This window comes from Liolophura sinensis, chromosome 9 (genome assembly GCF_032854445.1).
Source record: "Liolophura sinensis isolate JHLJ2023 chromosome 9, CUHK_Ljap_v2, whole genome shotgun sequence".
NCBI lineage: Eukaryota > Metazoa > Mollusca > Polyplacophora > Chitonida > Chitonidae > Liolophura > Liolophura sinensis.
The window spans coordinates 13,990,876-14,014,115 of record NC_088303.1 but is presented as its reverse complement, the minus strand read 5'-3'; the positions used below and the strand labels follow the sequence as shown (position 1 = coordinate 14,014,115).

Sequence of the window (23,240 nt, the reverse complement as noted above, 5' to 3'; positions counted from 1 at the left end):
TTGGACAGGTTTAGGGAGGAGAAAAACTAAGGAAAGAACCTGCCCGCCCCTTTGACTTACAGCCGCAGGAAAAATCATCTAGAGCTGAACTCGATCCTGCGGCATGATTGTTTCGAAGATGTGAATGTGGCGAGGTCAACACTTAGGGTAAATGTGCCAGTCAGAGCACCTGTGAGTTAATCACGATAAGCAACAAAGTATTAGCTTCAAGCCGTGGATTATTTCCGTTAGTCACTGGAGCAATATACAAAGCACAACATCTGTGAAATCTTGCGTTGTGAGTTCAAGTTCAGCTCATGTCTCCTGCCGTACATGGGAAGGTGCGGATGGCCATGGGTTTCCCCCGGACTCCCCCAGATTTCCTCACACGATATTGCTGGCCGCCGTCGTAAATGGGAAATATTCTTGAGTAAAATTACGCCAACCATACGGCAATCCCGGCTATCATGTAAGATTGTAAGATGTAACTTAATATTCATACATACGGCGTACATAGTCAATCAAATTAAAGACAAAAGTTCTTTTAGATTGGTGTGAGTTGCAAGTGTAAACTTAAATGCATTAATTACTTTGAGGTTATGTATTCTATGTTTTCGTGCCGCTTAAACTGGTAATGGAGGTAATGGTAATGGTTAGATAATGACATCACTGGCGCCGTGTCCTCGACGTTTAATTGCCGAGCGAGAATACTGATCAGAGAAAGGTGATCATATGAATACGCAAGCTTAACCTATCTGACACAGAGCAGTAGACTCAAAGAACTGATAGTATTATTACTGCAATGTTCGTATTTAATATGTTTTATTCTCGGTGTACGTGGGAAGGTCTTGCAGCAACCTGCGGTCGTACAAATGAAATGTTCTTGAGTACGGCGTAAAACACAAATCAAATAAATAAATAAATATTTCTTCGTGCGAGGGGGGTGTGAGTTTGATTTATATGAACAGTTGGAATAAAACCCGAAAAGAAGTAAACAGACAAGCGGCCATATTTCACCGATTACCTGTGACTATTTGTCAACTATCACACTGTCGACCTTCTGGGTTTACTCTCCATGCTGTAGTCTACTGTATGCTAGCATATACCAGAACTCTGCTGATCAACAAATTTTCATGTCATTGTTAGTGTGACGAATACGCAGATTTTTGGGGTAATTCTAGGTCTTCCAGTGCCTCACAATAAATTACTACTAAGATCATTGCATATTTTAAAAATTCTGCTTTATGCATGCAGTTACGGGAACGTTAGGAATGAAGCTTTTGTTGGGGTAAACTGACGAAGAGGGCGGATTTCACCCGTTATGTATGGCAAATTGCCACTGTCGTCACTCCACCGTGTTTTTTTCTCCATGCCTTTTGTGTTTTATGATTTTGTAACATTTTCTGATACGATTAGAAACTGTCGAATACCGTCCACTACCTACACTCTAAATGTGGTGTGGAGGACAAACACATATTGGAGACGCCTGTTAAGGCTTGACATCTCACACGATGTATCAAAAGGCTAACCGCGTTTAGCAAAATAACGAAACATCTGTTTCGTGATGTTTAATTGCTAAACACGATTAGTCTAAACACATAATCGTTATTTATTTGTATGAGCATATCCGAGCTAAACACAAAAGATGACACAGAGCTAAGCGCTTATCTGTCTAAACATGTAGAATATTGCTTCACGGAATGACGATTTATATGACTATTATTTACTTCAGTTGCTAACCGAACGTGTTTAGTCAAAACATGTGTAGGCCTCTACACGTTCTATTTGCACATGCTCCCTTACTGAAAACGAGGCTGCTCATTTTTGGAAGATGTGAAGAAGTGTCTCTGAATTTGCGGTATCGGTACTGGTATGTACTGACTGTTTTATCATTTCTCATAAAATTATTTGTATTTGTGTCTGCTGCACAATTCATGCTGTGTTGAGCATCATTATATACGTACGTAGTTGTTGTAGCGAGTAGTGATGTGTAAGTGATAAGTGTGTTGTAGCTGTAGGTTACATCTGGGACTAATATGACAGATATATTTTTCCCAGGTTACATGAGGATTTTCTATCCATGTGATTTTCCATTGTATTCTTTACCTGAAACAATATGTATATATCCGTAAGCTTTGGCGTGGTGCGATTCCATACAACCACGTGCAGTTTGCACTTTTCTCTGCAACATACAGAAAATTCAAGCATACAAGTATAGGCCTACCCAACAGTAGTGTTACCGTGCACTTGTGTTACGTACTATTATAAATGCTAGTCTGGCAATTGTCACGCATAATCATGTTGACCTCTAGAACACTGCGTGAAAAACCCTTGACAAAGAGTTTACAGTTATGTCAAAATTATAAAAAGATTCTCATATATTTTAATTAACTTTAAGTTCACTACAACCACATGCAGCGTTAACCGAAGCATCAGCCAGTGTGTTAATCAGCATGTATTTGTATGATGACTCGCACATTTATGCACATGACGCTGACTCCATCTCCTAACGTTTCAGGCTCTGCTTGAATTTGACCTCGTTACATAAGCAAAGACCTGTAAAGTGATGTGCGTAAAATAATGATTTGGTATACTTGATAATTTGTTGTCAATCCCCAACTGTAAATAGGGGAAAGGGGACCTTAATTTTGAAATAAGTTTTAATTGACTAAAGGTGTGTTTTCCTTCATTTAGGAAAATACTGTCACAGAACAGATACTTTTAGGAATCAGAGCGAATCAGAGCTAGAATGTAACAACATAGCATTGGATGTGCATTGCAGATTGTACTGGAACACTAGCTTACCGGAGGGATACATGTCGCCTGTGTATTTATGTGTACCGGATGGTAAAATATCGATATTCCTCGGTCAATAAACCGAGGCTGCTTGAAATTCATTCATGCTGTTTGTTTTCCAGTTCAACATACATTAACTTAGTGCCGTTTCCAAGGTGAATGTAACATAATGCGCATGATAGAACCTACATGTATTACCCCATGCAGAGGATGTAAACCTGGTAGGTGGTATTACTGTGTATCTTAGATGAGATATATTATTTTTATTTGTATGTATTATATACATGTATTGTTATATATTTATTTATTAGTTATATTGCGTTCCAAACCAGTGACAGCCAGATGTATGTGTAGTGAAATTTGGAGCATGGTTATTATAGGTATAAATTAATACAAATCATTAAATCAAAAACTTCAATTAAAAAAATGCATCTGGCTTTTCTTTCTAAATACCTTGTAAGCCAGTTCTACTGATTGAAAGTAAACTGAAGTCACTAATTTGTGCTTCACAAGTTGATTGTGTGGAGAAGACAATGTCCAACAAACTTCACCAATTTCTGACTGTTGTACAGGATTGCCACCTTATTTTGCCCTTGTGCATATGACTGCAGTTCTTCCCTGGTACTAAAGAGTATTTTATGGATGAAAGAAAGTAAGGTGCCAGTATCAACATGTATGTTGTATACAAAAATAGCGCAAAATCCTTGATATTTTAAACACAAAATATGCCAGTAAATGAATAAGCAAAATTTGCTGATGTTTGAGAATTGGGTGATTTGCTATCTGTTCATACACTGTACAGTAATAGTACACGCTAATGAATTCCACGCCAGACAGCTCTTTACATTAGAAAAATATTATCAACAATAAAGAAGTTTTTAAGGTCATAATCCTTCATCTCTTCAGGGTTGGCTCTGGCATTGTTTTATCGGTCATTTGAGTCCAGCTCAAATATACGTAGCACGTTTCAGTGCTAGAGCAAAGAAGGCGATGTGGCCAGTTCATAATCCATCTTTAAAGAAGACAACCTAAAAACATGACACTATAGGCTGAAAAGAGCACATTTTTGCTATCTGCTGGTGCCTGCTGCATAATTTTGTCATTATTCCTCGCCTTACACGTAAAGCCTGAAAACGGCAAAGCTGGCATAAATCGCTGAGTCCACTGCGTCCTCCATCTTTAACACCCTGTAATTTATGCTGGGGTGTGTTGCCTCTCAGCCAATGAGAGTCGTGTAAAGTGGCTTGTTCGTGTAACCTCGGAAAACATTCGTCCAACATTTAGATTTCCCGATCGTCAAGCGGAAAACGAACTGCACTGTTCGCTACCTTCTGGGAAGAAGAGTTCTACCGGAAATGTACGAACTGTACTTCGGCGGTTTTCGGCGGCAATTCTCCTCCTAACACAGAAGACTTCAGGACTAGTTCTTAGGCAAAATGGAGTCGCCCACAGCGGATTTTGGCGCTGACTTTATTTATAATTTATCAACTTGAGGTAACCAAGTACCCTACTGCAGCGAAGCGAATATGACGATGGATTTTTGAAGGTGGTAAATTGTAGCAGACAGAAAGTCAGTTCATTATTAATATATTAGAACGAGACCGACAGTTTTAGTATTTAACTACCTGCAAATATTGTTACGATGTACAATGTCTATGAGCTGTGTGTTTCTGAAATTTCTCTGAAATCATTATAATAGCACAATGACACTCACTGAGGTTATGGATTGTGCAGAGGCTCCTGTGTCATTACGCTGCGCTGGCGCGCGAACCAACTGAGCTACGGATGCCCCATGTGGAGGTTCACAGTTTATAGTTATCAAACATGTTTAGCATACCAAGTGTTTTAAGTTCAAATGTTTAGGATTTCCGGACTAAAAATATTTTGTACCCTCCACATGTTTAATGCCTCCACATTTCAACCTGAGCACCTTTTCCCATTACGTGTTTAGCAAGCCATGTGCTTCAGAAGTAAAAGGAAGATTGTGTGGATCTTTGTGTTTAGGCCCTAAATACATATTCAGAGTGTATGTTTCGTTCAAATTACATTTGACGTTTTAAGTTTTACTAATGAAACAAATCTGTGGAAGTTTAATATCGCATAGTATTTTTTTCTACTGGCAACCCACAAAGGGGTGTTGAAGCCTCATTTTTAATCAGTTACACTTATACCACTCCTAGCATAGTTATATACAATGTATTCTATACACATCCTGTTATGTCAGCTAGATCAAACCTGTCACTGTTCTACATACATATCCGTATACAACATTAAGATTCTGTAGCTGTACCTAATACTATACCCGCTGGGCAAAATGTATAGTGGCTTCAGAACAATGAAATAAGGAAATAATTTCCTCTTCAACACGAACGAATAAAACTATACATGTGACATGTATCCCAGCGTAACAGCATTCGGTGTGCTACTGTGAGTCAGACTCAGGTAAATACATACATTCGTGTGTGAACGTGTATATATGTACACACCACCGTATTGCTGACACAAAATAACTTAACTTTTATAACTTAACCCCAAAACTGTCACTGATGAATCCGTGAGTTGAGGTAGGTGAGTACAAACTTGAATTTTTGTAAAGCACATTGTTATTGAGCTCGATTCCTCACAGCCATTTTGAATCCCCGTTTAAACACATGCTTTTGTCTAGCTGTATTGGCCACATTTCCCGTCGACCAATCCGGTCTTTTCGTAAGGGTGAAACAAATATATCAGCTTACGACTAGCTGTCACCAGAATATAACATTAAAATTAGAAGTTTTAAATTTCAACCTAGGCCATATATACTCGACCATGTAACGTTGTAAAAGTGAAATATTCGTGAATATGGTGTCCTGCCAGACGTCAGTTTAACATTGGCCAGAATTCTGTTTCTACATACAGCCATGAGATTGAATGAATTAGTTCACCGACATTAACTTTGGTGCGATCAGTAGCAGCATTTCTCGGCAAAAATGTTCGTTACATACTTTTGTCAACATTACAAACATCCGGTCAGATATTTTTACGCGCAATTTGAAAATCAGCAAGAATTCCCAAGGCGAGTTTACAGTTTTGTGAATTAAATTATAATTTTCATAATTAAATTTCTAATTTATGTGTAAGCTAAATATTTAACCACATGATTTTAGCATTCACAAGTTTGTTATTTGACGGTTTACTGACACGCTTTTTCTGACCATAACAGTAAGAATGCGAATTGAAAGAGAAATCTCTCTTTGGACAAGTTTGTCTGCAGCGTTTTGTAAATATATGGAGGTGGTCCTATTGAAAGATTATGTTCATACCTCACCCCACCGACCCTTTAAAACGCCCCTTTTATGTTTACCCCATGCACCCCATTTGCGTGAAGCTCGCAGTTCAAGCCAGTCGTAAGTAGTGCATGCTGTATTGACTCACTCGACCTTGTATACTCATGAAAGGCCGCTTCGCTGCCCTTGCGCGTCATCCAAGCGAGCTCACATTGTTCCCTGAACTGAATTCAGGACAGTCCCATATTCCAAAGGAGAGATCGTCTCACCCCACGCTTTCTTGAGACCATAATTTAGATTTTAAGTCCGCGCCTCAAAACATGACCAGCTGACCTATCACACAAGTGTACCGTACAGGCACAGGAAACTACAGGTAAGTCGGTAAATGTCCTCAGTGGCGGATTGTCCAGTGTGTGCGGTGTTGTGGCCTGTGTGACACCCTGGCTTGTACGCCCCACTGTCTCTTCAACCCTTGTCAGGCTGTACATAAACTGCCCTCTTACATAGACAGGTTTAGCTTACATGGACACTGGTGTCAGTCCATATGAACATTTGGAGCTAAGTCTGGCAATATATGTATATATACGTTTCAGTCAGTCAGAGGACCTTAGTCTTCTATCTGCTTATCCTAGATCTGTTGGAAAACCAGCACAATCGTGTATACAACTGTTGTATATAACTTGTATCCATTTCATTTATTTATTTGATTTGTGGTTTATTTCACTTATACGACGGCGGCCAGCATTTGGTGGGAGGAAACAGAACAGAAGCCTTGGGAAATTCGCTACCATCGGCGTGTTGCTGACAAACTAAGTTTTATACATATATTTTTCACGTACTCGTCGTTCGGGAGTTGTAAAGTTTAAGTTGCTGCATTATTTGTTGTCGGCCAGCTTATCGGACCTAATGAGTGAAAAGCAGACTTTTCAATGAACTGACGTCATATCCTCTAACCAGGTGACAAAAACAGCAACCTAAACTTTAAAACTTTGTTCTCATAAATAACTTTGTCACTGGCTGTCTACCTTGCCGTAAGGTTGATATCACAGTGTGTCTATCTAGTTGTAGTATGAGTTACCAATGTGCTGCATTATACCTAGACGGCCAGGTTTTCATCTGAAACCGTTGACCACGGCCGACCTGGTTACTTTGAACATGGTATGACTGAAACATTGTTAAGTACGACGTTAAACCCCAAGCATACATACATGTACATACATACATTGAAAAGTGGAAAGCACCCATGCGCAGCAATACCTTTGTGTTTGGCCAACATGACAAAGCCACATGTTCATTTATAGCATTTACCGACAGAACATCCACTAGTGAAAGGCATATCATATTCCATTGGCTATTGTGCAATGTGTGGTTTTGGGTGTGGCGCTCCGTCGTTTTGTGGATAAGATAGTACAGGATAGGATAGTGTCTTAGACATGAGCAGAACGTGCTCTTTGTCACGTGACATAGCAGTTTGAAAGCAGTAAATAAAACACGTTAAACCGTTTCTTTACAGTATACATATACAGTATAGAAAAAATTGTTAATTACAGTGTCTAATACGACAGTGTTGTCAAAACTTATACAGTCTGTTTTAACAGAATTAACCCAAGGGTTATTCAATGCATCAAATGTCTTCACGTGCAACCTTGGCAAATGGCTACATGCATTGACCACAGTGCTAACTTCAACGCAATGGATGTCACGTGACGTGTTCAAATATGGGGATCAGACAAGCTCAGAATACTAAGAAAATCGGCGGCGTCTGAGTAAAGGGTCTACTGAACATTTGTGGTTCTTGTATATTTTGTGCAGCCTGAATTGTTGAATAAAAATCAATATAACGATTTGTGTTTTTTGAGGAGCATCTTCAGGATCTTCCTCCGAAATGAGGCCAGAGACTTGTGGTTGGGTCGTGATGGAATTTATCAGCTGTGCACCCCGTTAGTGTGGTGTATTGTGATCATCTAGGTAACAATCTGGCAAAGGATACATGCCACTTCACTGGTGAAGGCAAAATTCAAATATTTAAACCAAAAGTACCGTGCATTTTTACATGCCCACTAATACTATGATGGTCGTAGCTCACACTGTCTTTGGTAAATCGTTGAAAGCCTCACTCAGTTCGTGCACATTTATATGCGTTGTTGTTGTTTCACCCTACTGCACAGACATGCTTGTCGCGACGGCGGCTCAGCTGATGTTGCTGATCCTTACCAGTCAGATTGTCACTTCGGTTGGGCAGATTCGGAGCCCTTCCTGTCACATCCCTGCAGGAAAATCTTCCCTGGTGAGTACCTCTTAGTGTATCTTTTCATCTTGTACCACGATCATACAAGGCTTACACGCTGAATAGCACACACTTTCATTTCATTAAGATCACGGATACAAAATACTAAACCAGAGCTGTGCGTATAGTTGGCAAGTTTTCACACGTCAACGGTACAATCCGGCCTCTTGTCAGTCTAAATATGTCAGTGATAAACCTTTCGTGTAAATGCGTTGATACAATCAACTTACATGCCCCCTCGCACCACGATTTAAACAGAATTAGTTTTAAAAATTTAATGATGTTAATAGCAACAAAGGAAATCTTCAGTTTTTAAGAAATAGTGGATTCCGAAGATCTTGTTTCTTCTGAGTCCATTGGTTAGCAACACTGATATTTTCAGTGGTTCATGAACGCAAATCATGTACATCAAAAGGTCAAATAAAGGAGTTGTTAAGGATGGTGAATGTATTTATGGGCCGTGATGTTACAAAGAAATGAACATAATGTGATAATACTGAAACTTGAAAGACATTACTGGAGTGACGAACAGAATTTACACCGGAACATGGATAATGTAAAATTCTATGGAAGATCAAACTCATTTAGTTATTTTATTTCCGTGAGGTACACTACTTCTGCTTGCCTGTAACTCGCAAAAGCAGTTGTGCTAGAGGGCGTTTAAGTTGCTACTATTTAAGATTTTATATGAAAAACTATAGAATAAAACCCTGCGATAAACTGACAGGAGGCCGGATTTCACCGGTTGCATGTGGCCATTTGCCAACTGTTTATCATGCTTCCGTCGCTGGTCTGGTTTTGGTCTCTATGCTGTCTTTTACATCTGTAATTATTTATTTATTTATTTGATTGATTGGTGTTTTACGCCATACTCAAGAATATTTTACTTATATGACATGATGGTTGGAGGAAACTGGGCAGAGTACGTGGGAAATCCACGACCATTCGCAAGTTGCTCAGACCTTCCCACGTATTGTCGGAGAGGAAGAAAGCATGAGCTGGACTTGAACTCACAACGACCGCATTGGCGAGAGTCTACTGGGTCATTGCGCCGAGCTTAGGCGCTAACCCCCTCGGCCAAGGAGGCCCCCCTGTTTGTAACTGAAATAAGTTTGTCTGGTTGTTTGAATACCGTCTCCACATTTCAGGCTGCAGTTAACAGAGATGCCGTTCGATTCAATTTCTCCGCAATCGAGAATAACGTGAACTACTTTCTGCCCAATGTAATGGTTCGGGATCACGTGTATGCGGTGACAGATTGTAAGTACACATGTCACACGCATGTCATGTGACGTAAGCACATATCCTGACGTAGAATACTCGATTTGACACGCAGGTCATGTGACGTAAGCACAGATCCTGACGTAGAATACACGATTTGAATACTGCTTTCACTTATTCGCCGAGAACATTGAAAACTGTTGACTGCATCTCTTCGCTTGATTCCGTCCTAATATCGTACTTTTGTACTGACTTAATTCTTTGGTGACTCGTGTTAAACGTTGTTTTGGGAATTGGCCTTGCGATTATAGACCTCGAATATCCATTCTGAGTGGGTTGGAGTGCGAATGTTTCGAAGCGAAGATCTCAGTGCTGTAAGTCTTTATTATTTTATTTTATTATATTCATAACACTACATGTTTCCAAAATAATCAGAAAAATAACAAGCTTTTTGTGGGTATTGTTTCAGGTGGACTTACGGTGTATTTGGTAAGCCAAACCATCGAAAACCCCAGTCCTTTTCTCGCCAATGCCGGCATTAAGGGCACGCTTTTCTTTTGCTCCAAGGACACAGACCCCCTAGTGAAGAGTGTGTACGGAGTGGTGCTTAAGATGATCGATAATCCAGCCACTAAACCTGAAGTCATACCCACATTCTGGTATAACAGCGCTAACATTATCATGCAGCTCTTCTTTTATCGTGGATTTCCCGCCCAGCAAAGCACCACCTACCGGTGTAAATTAGAGCGAAACGTCACTGTATTCTCCTCTGTGATAAATGTGGTTGTCACAGCAAATTTTTCTGTTCAGAAAGTCGGTAAGTTTCTGTTAAATTCTTCTGAAATTGTATTGAAATGCCATGTGTACAAGGCAAGCATTGAAATGCCTTGTGTACATGACAAGCATTGAAATGCCTTGTGTACAAGATAAGCATTGAAATGCCTTGTGTACAAAACAAGCATTGAAATGCCTTGTGTACAAGACAAGCATTGAAAAGTCTTGTGTCTGGCCATACACACTAGAACAATCGCGTCCTCGCCGAAAGCCCTTGGGCTTTCACAAGACAAAAAAAACTTAGGTCATATCTTGGAAAATTCTTCAAAAAAATTCCACCCATAAAACTTATAAATGAAAAAATCTTGACTATGACATTAAATAACAATAGATATACGGAAATGACGCAAGCAAATGTTAAAAAAGAATTCTGCTTTATTTCAGTTTAAGTAGGCGAATAGCCTATCCATGTATTAGTCTCTGATGTACATATAATTACTGTGAGTGTATCAGTTCTAAATACTAAATGCAGTTCCTGGGTGTATTTTAGCTTTGAAATCAACTGCATGAGTTGTGATGTTGTTGTACAGGCTGCCCGAAAACCCACTGGGGTTCAGACTGCGGAACATATTGCTTCAGCTGTGAAAATGGTGGCGAGTGCGACACGTTTAAGGGCCAATGTTGGTGCCTGGATGGATTCACTGGAACGCGGTGTGAAACGCGTGAGTTATTGTATTATAGAATGTAATGAAACACAAATAAACTACAGCACGGAGATCAAAACCAGATCAGCGACGACAGTGTGATACTTGGCAGCTGTTCATGTAAATGCGTAATAGTAGCAAATTAATTTTTTTAAATTGTTTTTTAATTCACCAAATATTTGCAATATATTTATATAATGTCAATTGGCAAGGCGGGAATAAAACCTTTGTGGGTTTGTTTAATGGCTGTTTGAGTTCTCATAAAATTTGTTTTAACGGTGGAGGATGTAGCACATGTTTAATAAATATATTTGCTCTAGAATTTGATCTTTTCAGCTAAACACATGTTCAACCTGGATTTTGATCATATCTTTGTTTTTAATATATTCATAATATATTCATAAATATTATCGTAATTCAGATTAAATGCATATGTTTGAATATAAACGACAAATGCACATTCAGATAAATCTGTTAGGCATGCAATCACAGCCTTATTTAGAACATCATTATGCAACGACGATAAATACTAAAAGGTGGCCACAAATACCCACCACGCAAAAATATTTTCAAATACCCTTTTTCCCTCGGAGAAAATCGAAAGAAATATTAAGAGGCCATATTTGGAAATAAGTTTATACGCGCTGTCATTTGATTGGCATCATTGTTATGTTTTCTTATCCTTAAATGAAAACTGCATTATGAAGAAAATCAACAATAACGTTACCATACAAATGCAACTGTCCCTAGAATACAAAAAGGAAATAAATAAATATTTGTAGACTGTACATATAAATGAAACCGAATGTATGATGTGTATGATTTATAATATAGCTCTATTAAAGGAAACGAATTGTGTTTGGCTGATATCTGGGAATCTCCTCTATCTATCCTCTGTAAACGCACTGACGATGATATTTTGTTCCTTTAAGGCATGACAACGAGTACTACGCAACCTTTAACAACGGCCACTGGCACTACACGATCAGTTAACATGACTTTAAAGGATAAGACTACAAGCGGAAATCAGCAGATGAACTTTACGCGGGACACTTCGACATCAACACAACAGACGACACCCACAACCCAGACGCCATCAACCCAACAAACAATATCAACACAGCAGACGACCTCAACACAACCTACAGCCTCAGCCAATCAGATGACAAAGCCTACGTCAGGTCACTCACGTATGTACAGCGCAAAAATAGTACGAACGTTAACCCTGTTTTATCTCAGCTGCGTTGTTTATAGATTCTTCTTCGCATAATCTAAACTATGTACTGCCGAGATGTTATCTTCAGAACAGATGCATGATTACCTAACAATCTCCAATGCAAATATCTTTGCGTTGTCTACATTTGGATAATGAAGACTTTTGGGCATGAGTAACTACGGTTTGAGGGAAGGGTAAATAAACGGACAGTATAAGGCTTTGTTTTTTGTGTATATAATTCTGGACAAGCTTGTTATATGTTGTTATTATTTTCACATGTTTTAACTAATTTCATGCTGACTCTCCTTTCATTTGTCTCGTCTCTACAAACGACGGCCGGAAGTTATGTCATACAGTTGGGAATGGCGTCGTGGTCAGTTACTGTTAAACAAATCAAAAGATTCTTTTTAACATCCTGAACTAATCTTGACTTTGAAGTGTAACAATTTGTAACATTTGGGTAAGGAGATATGCAAAGATCATTGGAATAAATGCATGTTAATATGTTTTATTACATTTGAACCGTAATTCAACATTTTATGTTAGGAATATGACCTGTACATTGTTGATACTGTACGTTCGTTTTAATAACTATTAATTACAAAATTAATATCTTAGTCTCTTTTGTGTGTTGGAATGGCTGTTAAGAAAATGCTCAGGGTGGGATTTTGAAAAACAGGTGCATGTATCAAGCTCATGTTTTGCATACATGCAAACCACATCATCACGACGGAAATGCTCTGTGCTCGTGCCATGTACCATGAGTCACAAAATACCAGTTGCTAGTGTGTATTATTCAACATTAAGATAAATGTTAAGGGCGTTATCTCAAAAAGTAAAGAGTTTTGCATCCATGTGTCTCATACTGACTATCTGTTTGTGGGCTTTGTCATTTTTTTTCTATGAAGATATATGAACGTATATGATGAATGACTACAAACAATAATACTTTCGAACAATACAAATAGTTACGAGTCCGTTTTTATATGAGACAAGCAGTTCTGTGGGTAGACGACGTTGTTGTTATGCTTGTTTTTAGGGATGAGGTTCTTGTTCTTGATAGTGAGATGCACTTTTGAAGTACGCATGCGTCGCAGCTTGTGACCTCATATCAGCCATATTGGTTTCTTGTCGTGTTTATTTCAAAAATGTTTATATCATTTCAAAATCACTAGTGTGACCCGACCCCGGGTTTGACTTCAAGACGAACGCCTGAGCATCAGGGCACCGAATCATTAGCTGTTCAAAGTGCCCCAAATAAGTATTACCAGGTTCCGGTAGATTTTTTGTCATATGATACAACCGGTACTTGTATTTGACCAAGGTTAAATGGTATCCATTCACTATATCAACAGTTCCACGTTGGTTTGGATGCTTTAATAAGCTGCATCGTTTACACTGGACACAGTACATATATACATATGTAATGACTCCTCGTCGTCATATGACTAAAAAATTAAGTACGACGTTAAACTCCAAGTATCCATTCATTCATTCATTTGTTTACACTGTAGCCTATATATTCTTGTATTATTACGAATTAGTTAATTGGCGGGAAGGGGAAGGGGATTGGCTTTGTATGTTCAGCTCGACTGTTTTGCAAATTTCTGTGATAGTTAAACGCATTTATATAGTCAGGTGGTGTGCTAAAATTACGGTTACTTGGTGGATAAAAACACCATATTTGTCACAAGATTCTATGAGTGCCCGTTAATTATTGTTAGCCTAGGAGCTCTCTTTGATTTCTAAATAATTCATGTCAAACATCAAATTGTCGATATCAGTTATATAATATCTTTTTTTTTTCTCGCTAGGAAGACATAATACATGGATCAAAACAATAGGTTTTGACTGGATATACATGTATTAGAAGTTTGTGTGCAAAGATAATTTCTGAATATGGCTAACAAAAGTCACTAAATCATAAGTGTTGTTTGGACTATGGATAGAGTTTGGTTGCACATGCCTGGATTTCAGAATTGTTGTGAGGTAATCATGGATATTATCATCTGGTGGTAAAAAGTTATACAATGACGAAGACTCCAAAGTAATTCACTGAAATCATTAGCAATAAAAGACATTGTAGGTTTAACTACTATTTTCTTTATACATTTTGTATAGAAATATATCTACGTTTTTAAATATTATTGTTCATTAAAGAAGAAAACTTAAAAACTTGACACTATAGGCTGAAAAGAGCATGTTTTTTTTTTCTATCTGGTGGTGACTGATGCATAATTTTGCCATTTTCCTCGCCATACACGTAAAGTCTGAAAGCTGGCATAAATAGTCCACCGGATCCTCCATCTTTAACACCCTGTAATTTATGCTGGGGGTGTGTTGCCTCTCAGCCAATGAGAGTCGTTAAAACTGCCGATTCGTGTAAATTCGGAACCTACGTCTAGCATTCAGGTTTCCCGATCGTCAAGGGGAAAACGAACTGTACCGTTCGCTACTTCTGGGAAGAAGAGTTCTACCGGAAATGTACGAACTGCACTTCGGCGGTTTCCGATGACAGTTCTCCTCCTAATACAGGAGACTTCAGGACTGGTTCTTAGGCAAAATGGAGTTGTCCACAGCGGATTTTGGCGCTGACTTTATTTATAATTTATCAACTTGAGGTACATATTAGGATTTTCTTTATGGCATGCACCTGGGAGGAAATGCATACTCTTTTCAATGGTATTTGATTGATATTTAAATTTTCTTCTCCTTTAAGTCAGGAGACACAGTCGTTGGAGTAATTCTAAACTAATGACATGTTATAAATTGCTGTTGACATAACTAATTTTTCTTACCCACTCATGATATTCTGTTTGGCCCGCCATTGTGTTAGGGGACGTATAAGTTGCTACTATTTAAGCATTTACGTGGATAGCCATATGATCATACCCTTAAGTGATCCTTACTTGGACAGCAATATATTGAAGAATTTTGCAAATGGCGTGTACATAACTTGCCTTGCAGCATTTGTAAGACCCTGTATGTTATGTGACAATTTCAATTAACGTCGCAAGTTATTACTGTAAAAACTAGTATTTCAGGGTTATTCCATCAAAGGCCTTCACTCCGAGTTTCTTTAGCTTTACAATGAGTATAATTCTCTTGTAAGTAAATTTGAACAGAGGGTCCAGAATCTCTGGTACTCTGGTTCATGATGATGTCTAATTCTGCTTAACAGGCCAGGATGTATGTATAGTCATCGTGTTGAATTAGATGGTCACATTGGATATATGAACAGTTGCAATCAAAGCGCAATCGATACACATGTTTTATTATCGACAAGAGATATAGTAACATAGTACACGATCTAAATACTGATTTCCCTCATCCGCCTGGAACATAACTTGCGCTTTTCAAACATACATCGTTGAAAACTATTGACTGCTTCTCTCTGCAGGATTCCTTCCCATTATCGTACTTTATACGCTTTCTTAGGTTTTGATGGTTTGTGTGAGATGTCATTTTGGGAATTGCCCGTGCAATGATTGACCTGGAACGTTCATATTGGTATACGGCTGGTATACGGCTGGTATACGGATGTCGGCTTCGACGCATAAATTCACATTTACGTATACATGTAGATTCTACATATACAATAAAATAAATCCCCAAAACACTGCCCTTGGCCTGGCGATTTATTCAACACGATGCATGCATGGCGCTTACCAACGGTCTATGTGGAATTAGGCAAAAACATAAAGTAGTGTGTCAGAGATTTTGGACACTCCGTCCACATTTACTTATGAATCTATGCGTGAAAACAGACAGTCATTTGCAAGCCGTCAACCAAATGGACAAATGCATACCAGTTCCCAACACAACGTTCAATAAGAACAACCATTAAGAACTAGGAAAGTACATGATATACGAAATTAGGACGGATTCACTGAAAGTCAACAGTTTCATATAGTAATGGAAAGATGGAAGGAATGTTCTAGGCGAGTGAATTATTGAATCAAGGCATCTGATGGAATATTTATGACACGCTAGTTTTTAGTAACAACTTGTGACATTACATTACTGATTTATTTATTTATTTGTTTATTTGATTGGTGTTTTATGTCATTTCACCTATATGACGAAACCGACGGACCTTCCCACGTACGTTCGGAGAGACATTAATTGAAATTGTCACACAATATACATGACCTAACGAACGCAACAAAGCGAAATAAGTACACACCTAATACACGACCTTTTTGTCTGTTGCTATCCAAGTATTCAAAGCGTAATAAAATTCTGTGCCAAAACTGAAAATATCATTCTTGTTCTTAAGTTAGCGTGGTATAAAACCGTTGTTGTCTTTGTACATACATTTTGATTGTCTGTATTTTACTTTAAATCGAGAAAAGTTGAATATATGTCTTTCACATGGTTTGCAATGTAGGATTTGTACAAAACCGTTACATCGTCAATATGACGTATAGTGAATGAGAATTACTCGTTGATAATTTACACTATCGCAGACACATGCCTGTAAACACGGGAGCGCGGATTGTGCCCATTGGAATACCGTGACATGGGGTCGAATGCATTAGCGAGGCAATACAAATACTGTGGCTAAGAATCAGCGTAGATTCTGTATGTTTTTTTAATGAACTTTGTCGTTTAAGCCGACTATATTCATTAGGTTCTCCCATGCATAACTATGGAGAATGTTTTTTATTTTCTGCGGATTTTGTGTAATTTGTGCCAAATGGTGTGATTGCTAATAAAAATGATCCCTTTGTGCATTACATGTAACAGAACTACCAGATGATTATTATTCAAATTAATCATATAACTATTTTGTTGTTCACTTACACTTTACACCAACTTCGGCTATTTTTGTCTCTGACTTGTGAACAATTAACATAATGCTTACGCCGAAATGGAAAATTTATAAGAAGGTATTAGATTTTACTGTCTATTGGAGGAAGCCGGGGCCTGGATCGTGGTAAATGATGATGTTAATTCCAGATGGAATGTTCGTCACGGTGTAGCTGAAATACTGAGGATCATTCATTCATTCATTTCAATGGAAAGATCACAGCCAAAACCGGTCAGAGGCAGACCATTGGTGAGTGGCAACCGAGTATAATTTAACATCAACCGAGTAGAATTTAGCAGACAATGTAATTCTTCGTAACAAGTACAGTATGCATACTCCATAACCGCAAAAAATCTAGGTGTGTATTTGATTAATGGCGATCGCTTTTATAGGTGGAGGAAACCGCCCTGCCTGTGATAAACTACCGACCATTGGCAAGTTACCGATGAAATTTCTCATGTGTGATGTACTGATAAAAACTGGCCTTTAACGAGCGAAACTGAGCCAGCATTTCAGGTATTCTACCTGTTGGAAGGCAGGCCTGTAGTACGAAATTACACAATCAATATACAATTAGGAATGAAAATGTCTTAGTTTGTCAAAAATTACAAACGGCATTATATAAGTTTTATAAAACTTTATCATTCTTTTACAAAAAATAAAAACAACAAAATAACTAAATCGAATGAGAGCTAGCATAACCAATGCTTTGAATAGTTACACCTTATATATAAACATTATTTTAAAATGCCACACAGATAATTTTACTATTCATGAACGCTTATTCATCTAAGCACCCTTAATTAATGTACCCTTTTTCAATATTTTTATACTCAATTTAACAATCCACAGTCTAATTATGAATAAATTATAAATCTGGTCACTAATCCTTTAACTTAAAAACGTGTTCTGAGGCATCCTATATTAGTTACAATATAACAATGTAAGGTACCGGAATTGGAACACAAAGAAAATCAATAAATTAATAATATACATTGACTTATAGATATATTTGATACATGTGTGTGTATGTATATATATATATATATATATATATATATATATATATATATATATATATATCATAGATATATATATATATATATATATATATATCATAGATATATATATATATATATATATATCATAGATATATATATATATATATATATATCATAGATGCTTTTATATATACACATAATGAATAATCGGTTACATCTCGGCAACGGAGATCTCCGAGAAATATACACAATTTAAAAAATAGCTGAAATTATATACGTGAAAGCCATTGATTTATAATCGAAGGGACATTAGAATTCTTTGTTGATGTAAACTAAACCCGCAAAACTACCAGTATCCAGTAATTGCGATAGAGAAAGGTTAGCAGCAGTCTTAATTTGTCTCATTATTGACTACCATCGAAGTGCACGGGACTTACACTTATTTACACCAACAATAATAGCAACGAAAACATAGATGCGTGAAACAGACGGCTGATGAGCGGACGAGAAGTGGCACTTGACGCAGACTCCGGGCGACTGGAGATCACTTCCCGCGGGTCACCGAGAAAGCAGCCACTAAAAGTATGACAGTAGCTGTTGCCTCCACATTGACAATCATTCTGGCAATACGCTCCCCATTTTCTTACTGGACAACCTTGAAAATAATTGTTAAAGATTTTAAGATTTTGATTTATTTGAAGCTGACTATTTCTTTTAATTAAAATGACAAACATAACTAATTAAAATCCAGACATGGTGATAGGTGGCCGTTTCTTATCTAGCGGTTCATTTATTTGGTCCTGTTGATTGATTCATTGCTGTTGAACAAGTTATTCAAGAATATTTCACGTACACGGCAGTGTATTCAAAGTGTTGGATGCCAACCACCGTGTTTTGACAAGTAACTAACTATTATTTTCGCCTGCTGAGCGAGCTTAATGCACATGTCATATTGATGAAAACCAAGTGATCTCCATCTTCATGTGAAATGACCTAAACTCTTTACTGTCACCAAGGCTCTGATTGCACTGTACAGGCATGGGAATCTCGAAAACTTCCTGTCCAAGGCTGGGATTCATTTGGTTATATTAAATTTTAATAAACTTTGTGTCGTACCTAAGGCCTGGATGTCTACACCCCACTTAATGGTGAAATTGCCAATGTTGTGACTGAAGGGACAGGACATCTTCAATGAGGTGTTAGAATAAGGCGAGAACGACGGAAAACTGATCTCAACGACAGCCGATGTCCCGTCGTACCAATCTGTCGGTACAGGAATTGGTCGAGGAATGGCCTTGTCCCCCAAGTAGTAAACCACACTGGCCTCCGCTATAGTTTGGAAAGGGTCACTGGAATGACACAACACCCCTTTTCCCGACGGTGACAACGTCCTGAGGAAAGGCGTTACGGTTATAGGCGAGCTTCTTATCCACACCGTCAGCTGGCCTGTTGGATATAAAATAAAAAAATTTCATACATTTCAGTTTTCATGCCTATTCGGTCTTATCTGTGCCCTCATTTGGATGAAATTTAGGTTTGATCCAAGTCTAAACAACTGTATATCATCAAGATATCAAAATATCCATCCCTGCTCCCAAGCATACAGTTTGCTAGTACTAGTTGAAAGTCCAAAAATCCTTTATGTAGTCCTGATTAATATGTATATGTAATATAAATAATCGTTCTTTACTTACAAGATTGGCATACGACTAAAATTCTATTGCTGAAACAGTGCGAAGTATTCGAATGTCAATCCCTGCTATTCATTGTTAAATTCTATGAAATCATATTCTTTAGCTATTTCCTGTACTCTGAGTAATGCTTTCTTCTTTTCTTGTACTTTTAATAGTGCCTTTGTTCATTTTCTACACTCTTAATAGACTTCCTGTATTCTATGGTCCAATCGTATTCTGTCTATTTTCCGTTTCTGTATACTCTATAGTACATCCCTGCGCAGTTTGTTGTGCATTGCCGTGTAGTGGGTTATCCCTTCTTGTATGCTATTCCTCATTACAGTTTGTCGACTGTTGATTCGTGTATGCTATTCTTCATTACAGTTTTGTCTACTGTCGTTGCTTGTATGCTATTCCTCATTACAGTTTGTCGACTGTTGATTCGTGTATGCTATTCTTCATTAAAGTTTGTCTACTGTTTATGCTTGTATGGTATTCCTCGCCACAGTTTTGTCTACTGTTTATGCTTGTATGCTATTACTCATTACAGTTTGTCGACTGTTGATGCTTGTATGCTATTCCTCATTACAGTTTGTCTACTGTTTATGCTTGTATGCTATTCCTCGCCACAGTTTTGTCTACTGTTTATGCTTGTATGCTATTCCTCATTACAGTTTGTCGACTGTTGATACTTGTATCCTATTCCTCATTACAGTTTGTCTATTGTTGATGCTTGTATGCTATTCCTCATTACAGTTTGTCGACTGTTGATGCTTGTATGCTATTCCTCATTACAGTTTGTCTACTGTTTATGCTTGTATGCTATTCCTCGCCACAGTTTTGTCTACTGTCGTTGCTTGTATGCTATTCCTCATTACAGTTTTGTCTACTGTTGATGCTTGTATACTATTCCTCATTACTGTTTGTTTACTGTTTATGCTTGTATGCTATTCCTTGCCACAGTTTTGTCTACTGTTTATGCTTGTATGCTATTCCTCATTACAGTTTTGTCACAGCATCATCTAGTGTCAAATTTTTGTTACAGTTCTGTTCTTTATCACGGTATGATTCATTGCCCATTTGTATGTGCTGTTCTTCGTTACAGCATTGCCTATTATCTACTCCTATATGCTATTCTTCACTGCAGTATCATCTAGTGTTAATTTTTGTATTTTGTTCTTCGTTACAGTATCGTCCATTGTCCATTTGTATATGCAGTTCTTCGTTACAGTGTTGTCTTTTGTTCACTCTTGTATATGATAATCGTCATTGCAGTGATGTCTATAGTCCTCTCTTGTATGCTATTCTTTATTACAGTGTTGTCTGCTCTTGATTCTTGTATGCTGTGTTTCTTTGCAGTGTCCATTCCTGTATATCTTTGTGACGTTTCTGCGTAGGCTATTTTCACTTTCTTACTGTTACTTTCTATCCAGTACGTGGTTGTTCATTCCTGTGCATTCTATTGTCTATTCTTGTAGTTTGTTGTTCACACTTGTATGGTATATCATTCTTTCAAATCCATCATCCTGCACTTTCTATCATCTACATGTATTTCTATATGCTAATGTTTATATATACAGCCTACTGTCCATTTTTTGGAGTCCATTGTCCATTTGTGTACAGTCTATTGCCCATTCCTGCTCTGCCAGTTATACAGTTCTGTACAGTCTGTATGGCCCATTCCTTGCAACTTGTTGTCTATTCTTATGCAGCCTTTTGCCCATTCCTGTACAACCTATACTGGCCATTGCTCTGCTGTCTGTCGTCTATCCCTGTACAGTATTGTGTCTCTTCTAATACTGTCTATTGTCGATTCTAATACAGTCTTTTGTCCATTCTTTATCCGTCTATTATTCATCCTTGTGCGGTCTACTGTCCATTCTTGTGCAGTCTGCTGTCCATTCCTATGCAGTATATTGCAGCACTTTGTCCATCGGTAAGCGAAGCTGACCTGCATGAAGGCGCTGCTCCCTATGTAGTTGCACTTGGAATTGCCAATGGCACTCATGTCAAATGTTTCAACTCACATTGCCTGACTTCATAGCGATGGTCCTCTGCTGTCAGATCATGCAGAACTCGATTGTTGACGGAAATCGGGTCAAAGGAAAACTGTAACGCAGCGTCATCTTCTAATTTTACCTGCGCACATTAGATTACGATAATGGCGGAGCTAATCTTCCATGAGGACACCCAGGACTTTACAAATCGGTATGATACATACAGTGCTTCCTCAAGCTTATATTAAAGTTACAGAATAAGAAATGCTCCATCCGGTGTCATTACGGTATACTGTGACCTTCACAGCACAAGTTTTTTCAACAGCATTCAATCACTGAATTTGTCGTCGAGAGCAGTATCTATAGAGGCAAATTACTACATTTCTATAATTTCAGCCAAATATAGATCAGTTTTATAACTTGATAATACAGTACAGGGATTTAAATCTCCCAAGGAAGTTATGTTTTGCCGGCGTTTACTCTCTAGTCGTCATCAATTACACAGGAAAAGTTATCCAGATATTTTGCAGGCCATGTGATAAAGACAATTCATTACAGTTTACCGGTGAACCAGGCCTTGATTCGGATGGAGAGTTTTTAAAACAGTTTTTCAACATTGCCATATAGGACAGATGTTCATATTTTTCCTTTCCCGCGCAATAGTGCCTAGCAAAGTATTGTCCGCTCGTTGAAATTCATCATACACTTTTGTACATTTTGCTCAGGCCAAGATATGCGCTCTCTTTTAGTTTGGCCTGTATTGCCAGCTTTACAGTCCTACAAGATATATGTACTTACTGCCATAGATGTTCGAGGTGGTAGGTGACATTGATCAAGAAGTCCGCTACCCTGATAATCATATGTGTTACGTGTCACTTGTAGACTGCCTTCTGACACAGACCGTTTTAGGTTGTCTGGAGTAGGTGAGTCGGTGGATAAGACAGGTGGGGTCAAACTTGATGAAATAGGGCCATCCTTTGATACAGACGGCACAGTGCCATTTTGTGCAGCGGTCGCTAAGACAGAAACAGGGAAAAAATGAGCTGCGATCCATTTGCATAGCACGGCAATATGCATGCCAAGGACAATCTGGACACAATGTCAACAACAACACCAACCATACCACCCGTCTACAGGGCTGCTCGCCGCGAATGAAAATTTGTAACAACTATTTTGAAGAAGTATTTCGTGAGTGTGTTAAAGACCGTCAGTTATTAACGATATTTTAATTATTTATTTCATTGTTAATGAACGCCATACTCAAGATTTTCTCACCATTATGATGGGGGTCAGTCTTATGGACGGAGGAATGGACACAGTAAACCGGAGAACCCGGGGTAAACCAACGACCCACATTTGACAACATTTTTCACACGTGAGATATATGTCATCAACAAATTTAGAACTGAGTAAACCGTCACACATGTGTCGTCGGCTGCTTGCGTGACCATTTACAAGCTGAATCGGCATTTCATGAGTCTCGCGAGACAAGATAAGACTGACACTCCTGCAA

The 23,240-nt window shown here is 38.2% G+C and overlaps 1 protein-coding gene and 1 long non-coding RNA gene across 4 annotated transcripts; one reads left to right on the top strand and one right to left on the bottom strand.

Annotated features, from left to right (window-relative positions):
• Window positions 1-6,287: 6,287 nt before the first annotated feature.
• Window positions 6,288-12,559, top strand: LOC135475434 (uncharacterized). 3 transcript variants are annotated; one of them, XM_064755328.1, is made up of 6 exons: window positions 6,288-6,414; window positions 8,210-8,328; window positions 9,477-9,588; window positions 10,019-10,366; window positions 10,914-11,045; window positions 11,960-12,559. In XM_064755328.1, exons 2-6 carry the CDS (start codon window positions 8,212-8,214, stop codon window positions 12,295-12,297), a joined length of 1,047 nt encoding a protein of 348 aa, XP_064611398.1. In that variant the 5' UTR covers window positions 6,288-6,414; window positions 8,210-8,211; the 3' UTR covers window positions 12,298-12,559. The 3 variants fall into 3 exon arrangements, with proteins under 3 accessions (XP_064611398.1, XP_064611397.1, XP_064611399.1); XM_064755327.1 differs by having other exon boundaries at window positions 6,364-8,328; XM_064755329.1 differs by lacking the exon at window positions 9,477-9,588 and having other exon boundaries at window positions 6,364-8,328.
• A 6,784-nt stretch (window positions 12,560-19,343) lies between these two features.
• LOC135475079 (uncharacterized) lies at window positions 19,344-22,618 on the bottom strand. The gene is made up of 3 exons (XR_010445020.1): window positions 22,526-22,618; window positions 21,758-21,869; window positions 19,344-19,503 (listed from the first exon to the last, which is right to left on the bottom strand). It is a non-coding gene; the product is annotated as an uncharacterized LOC135475079 (long non-coding RNA).
• Window positions 22,619-23,240: the final 622 nt, after the last annotated feature.

Coding starts and splice junctions, on each gene's coding strand:
- LOC135475434 (XM_064755327.1), top strand. CDS start 8,095: ATGCCCACTAATACTATGATGGTCGTAGCTCACACTGTCTTTGGTAAA. Junction 8,329..9,476: donor CTGCAGGAAAATCTTCCCTG/GTGAGTACCTCT, acceptor TCCACATTTCAG/GCTGCAGTTAACAGAGATGC. Junction 10,367..10,913: donor TTTTTCTGTTCAGAAAGTCG/GTAAGTTTCTGT, acceptor GTTGTTGTACAG/GCTGCCCGAAAACCCACTGG.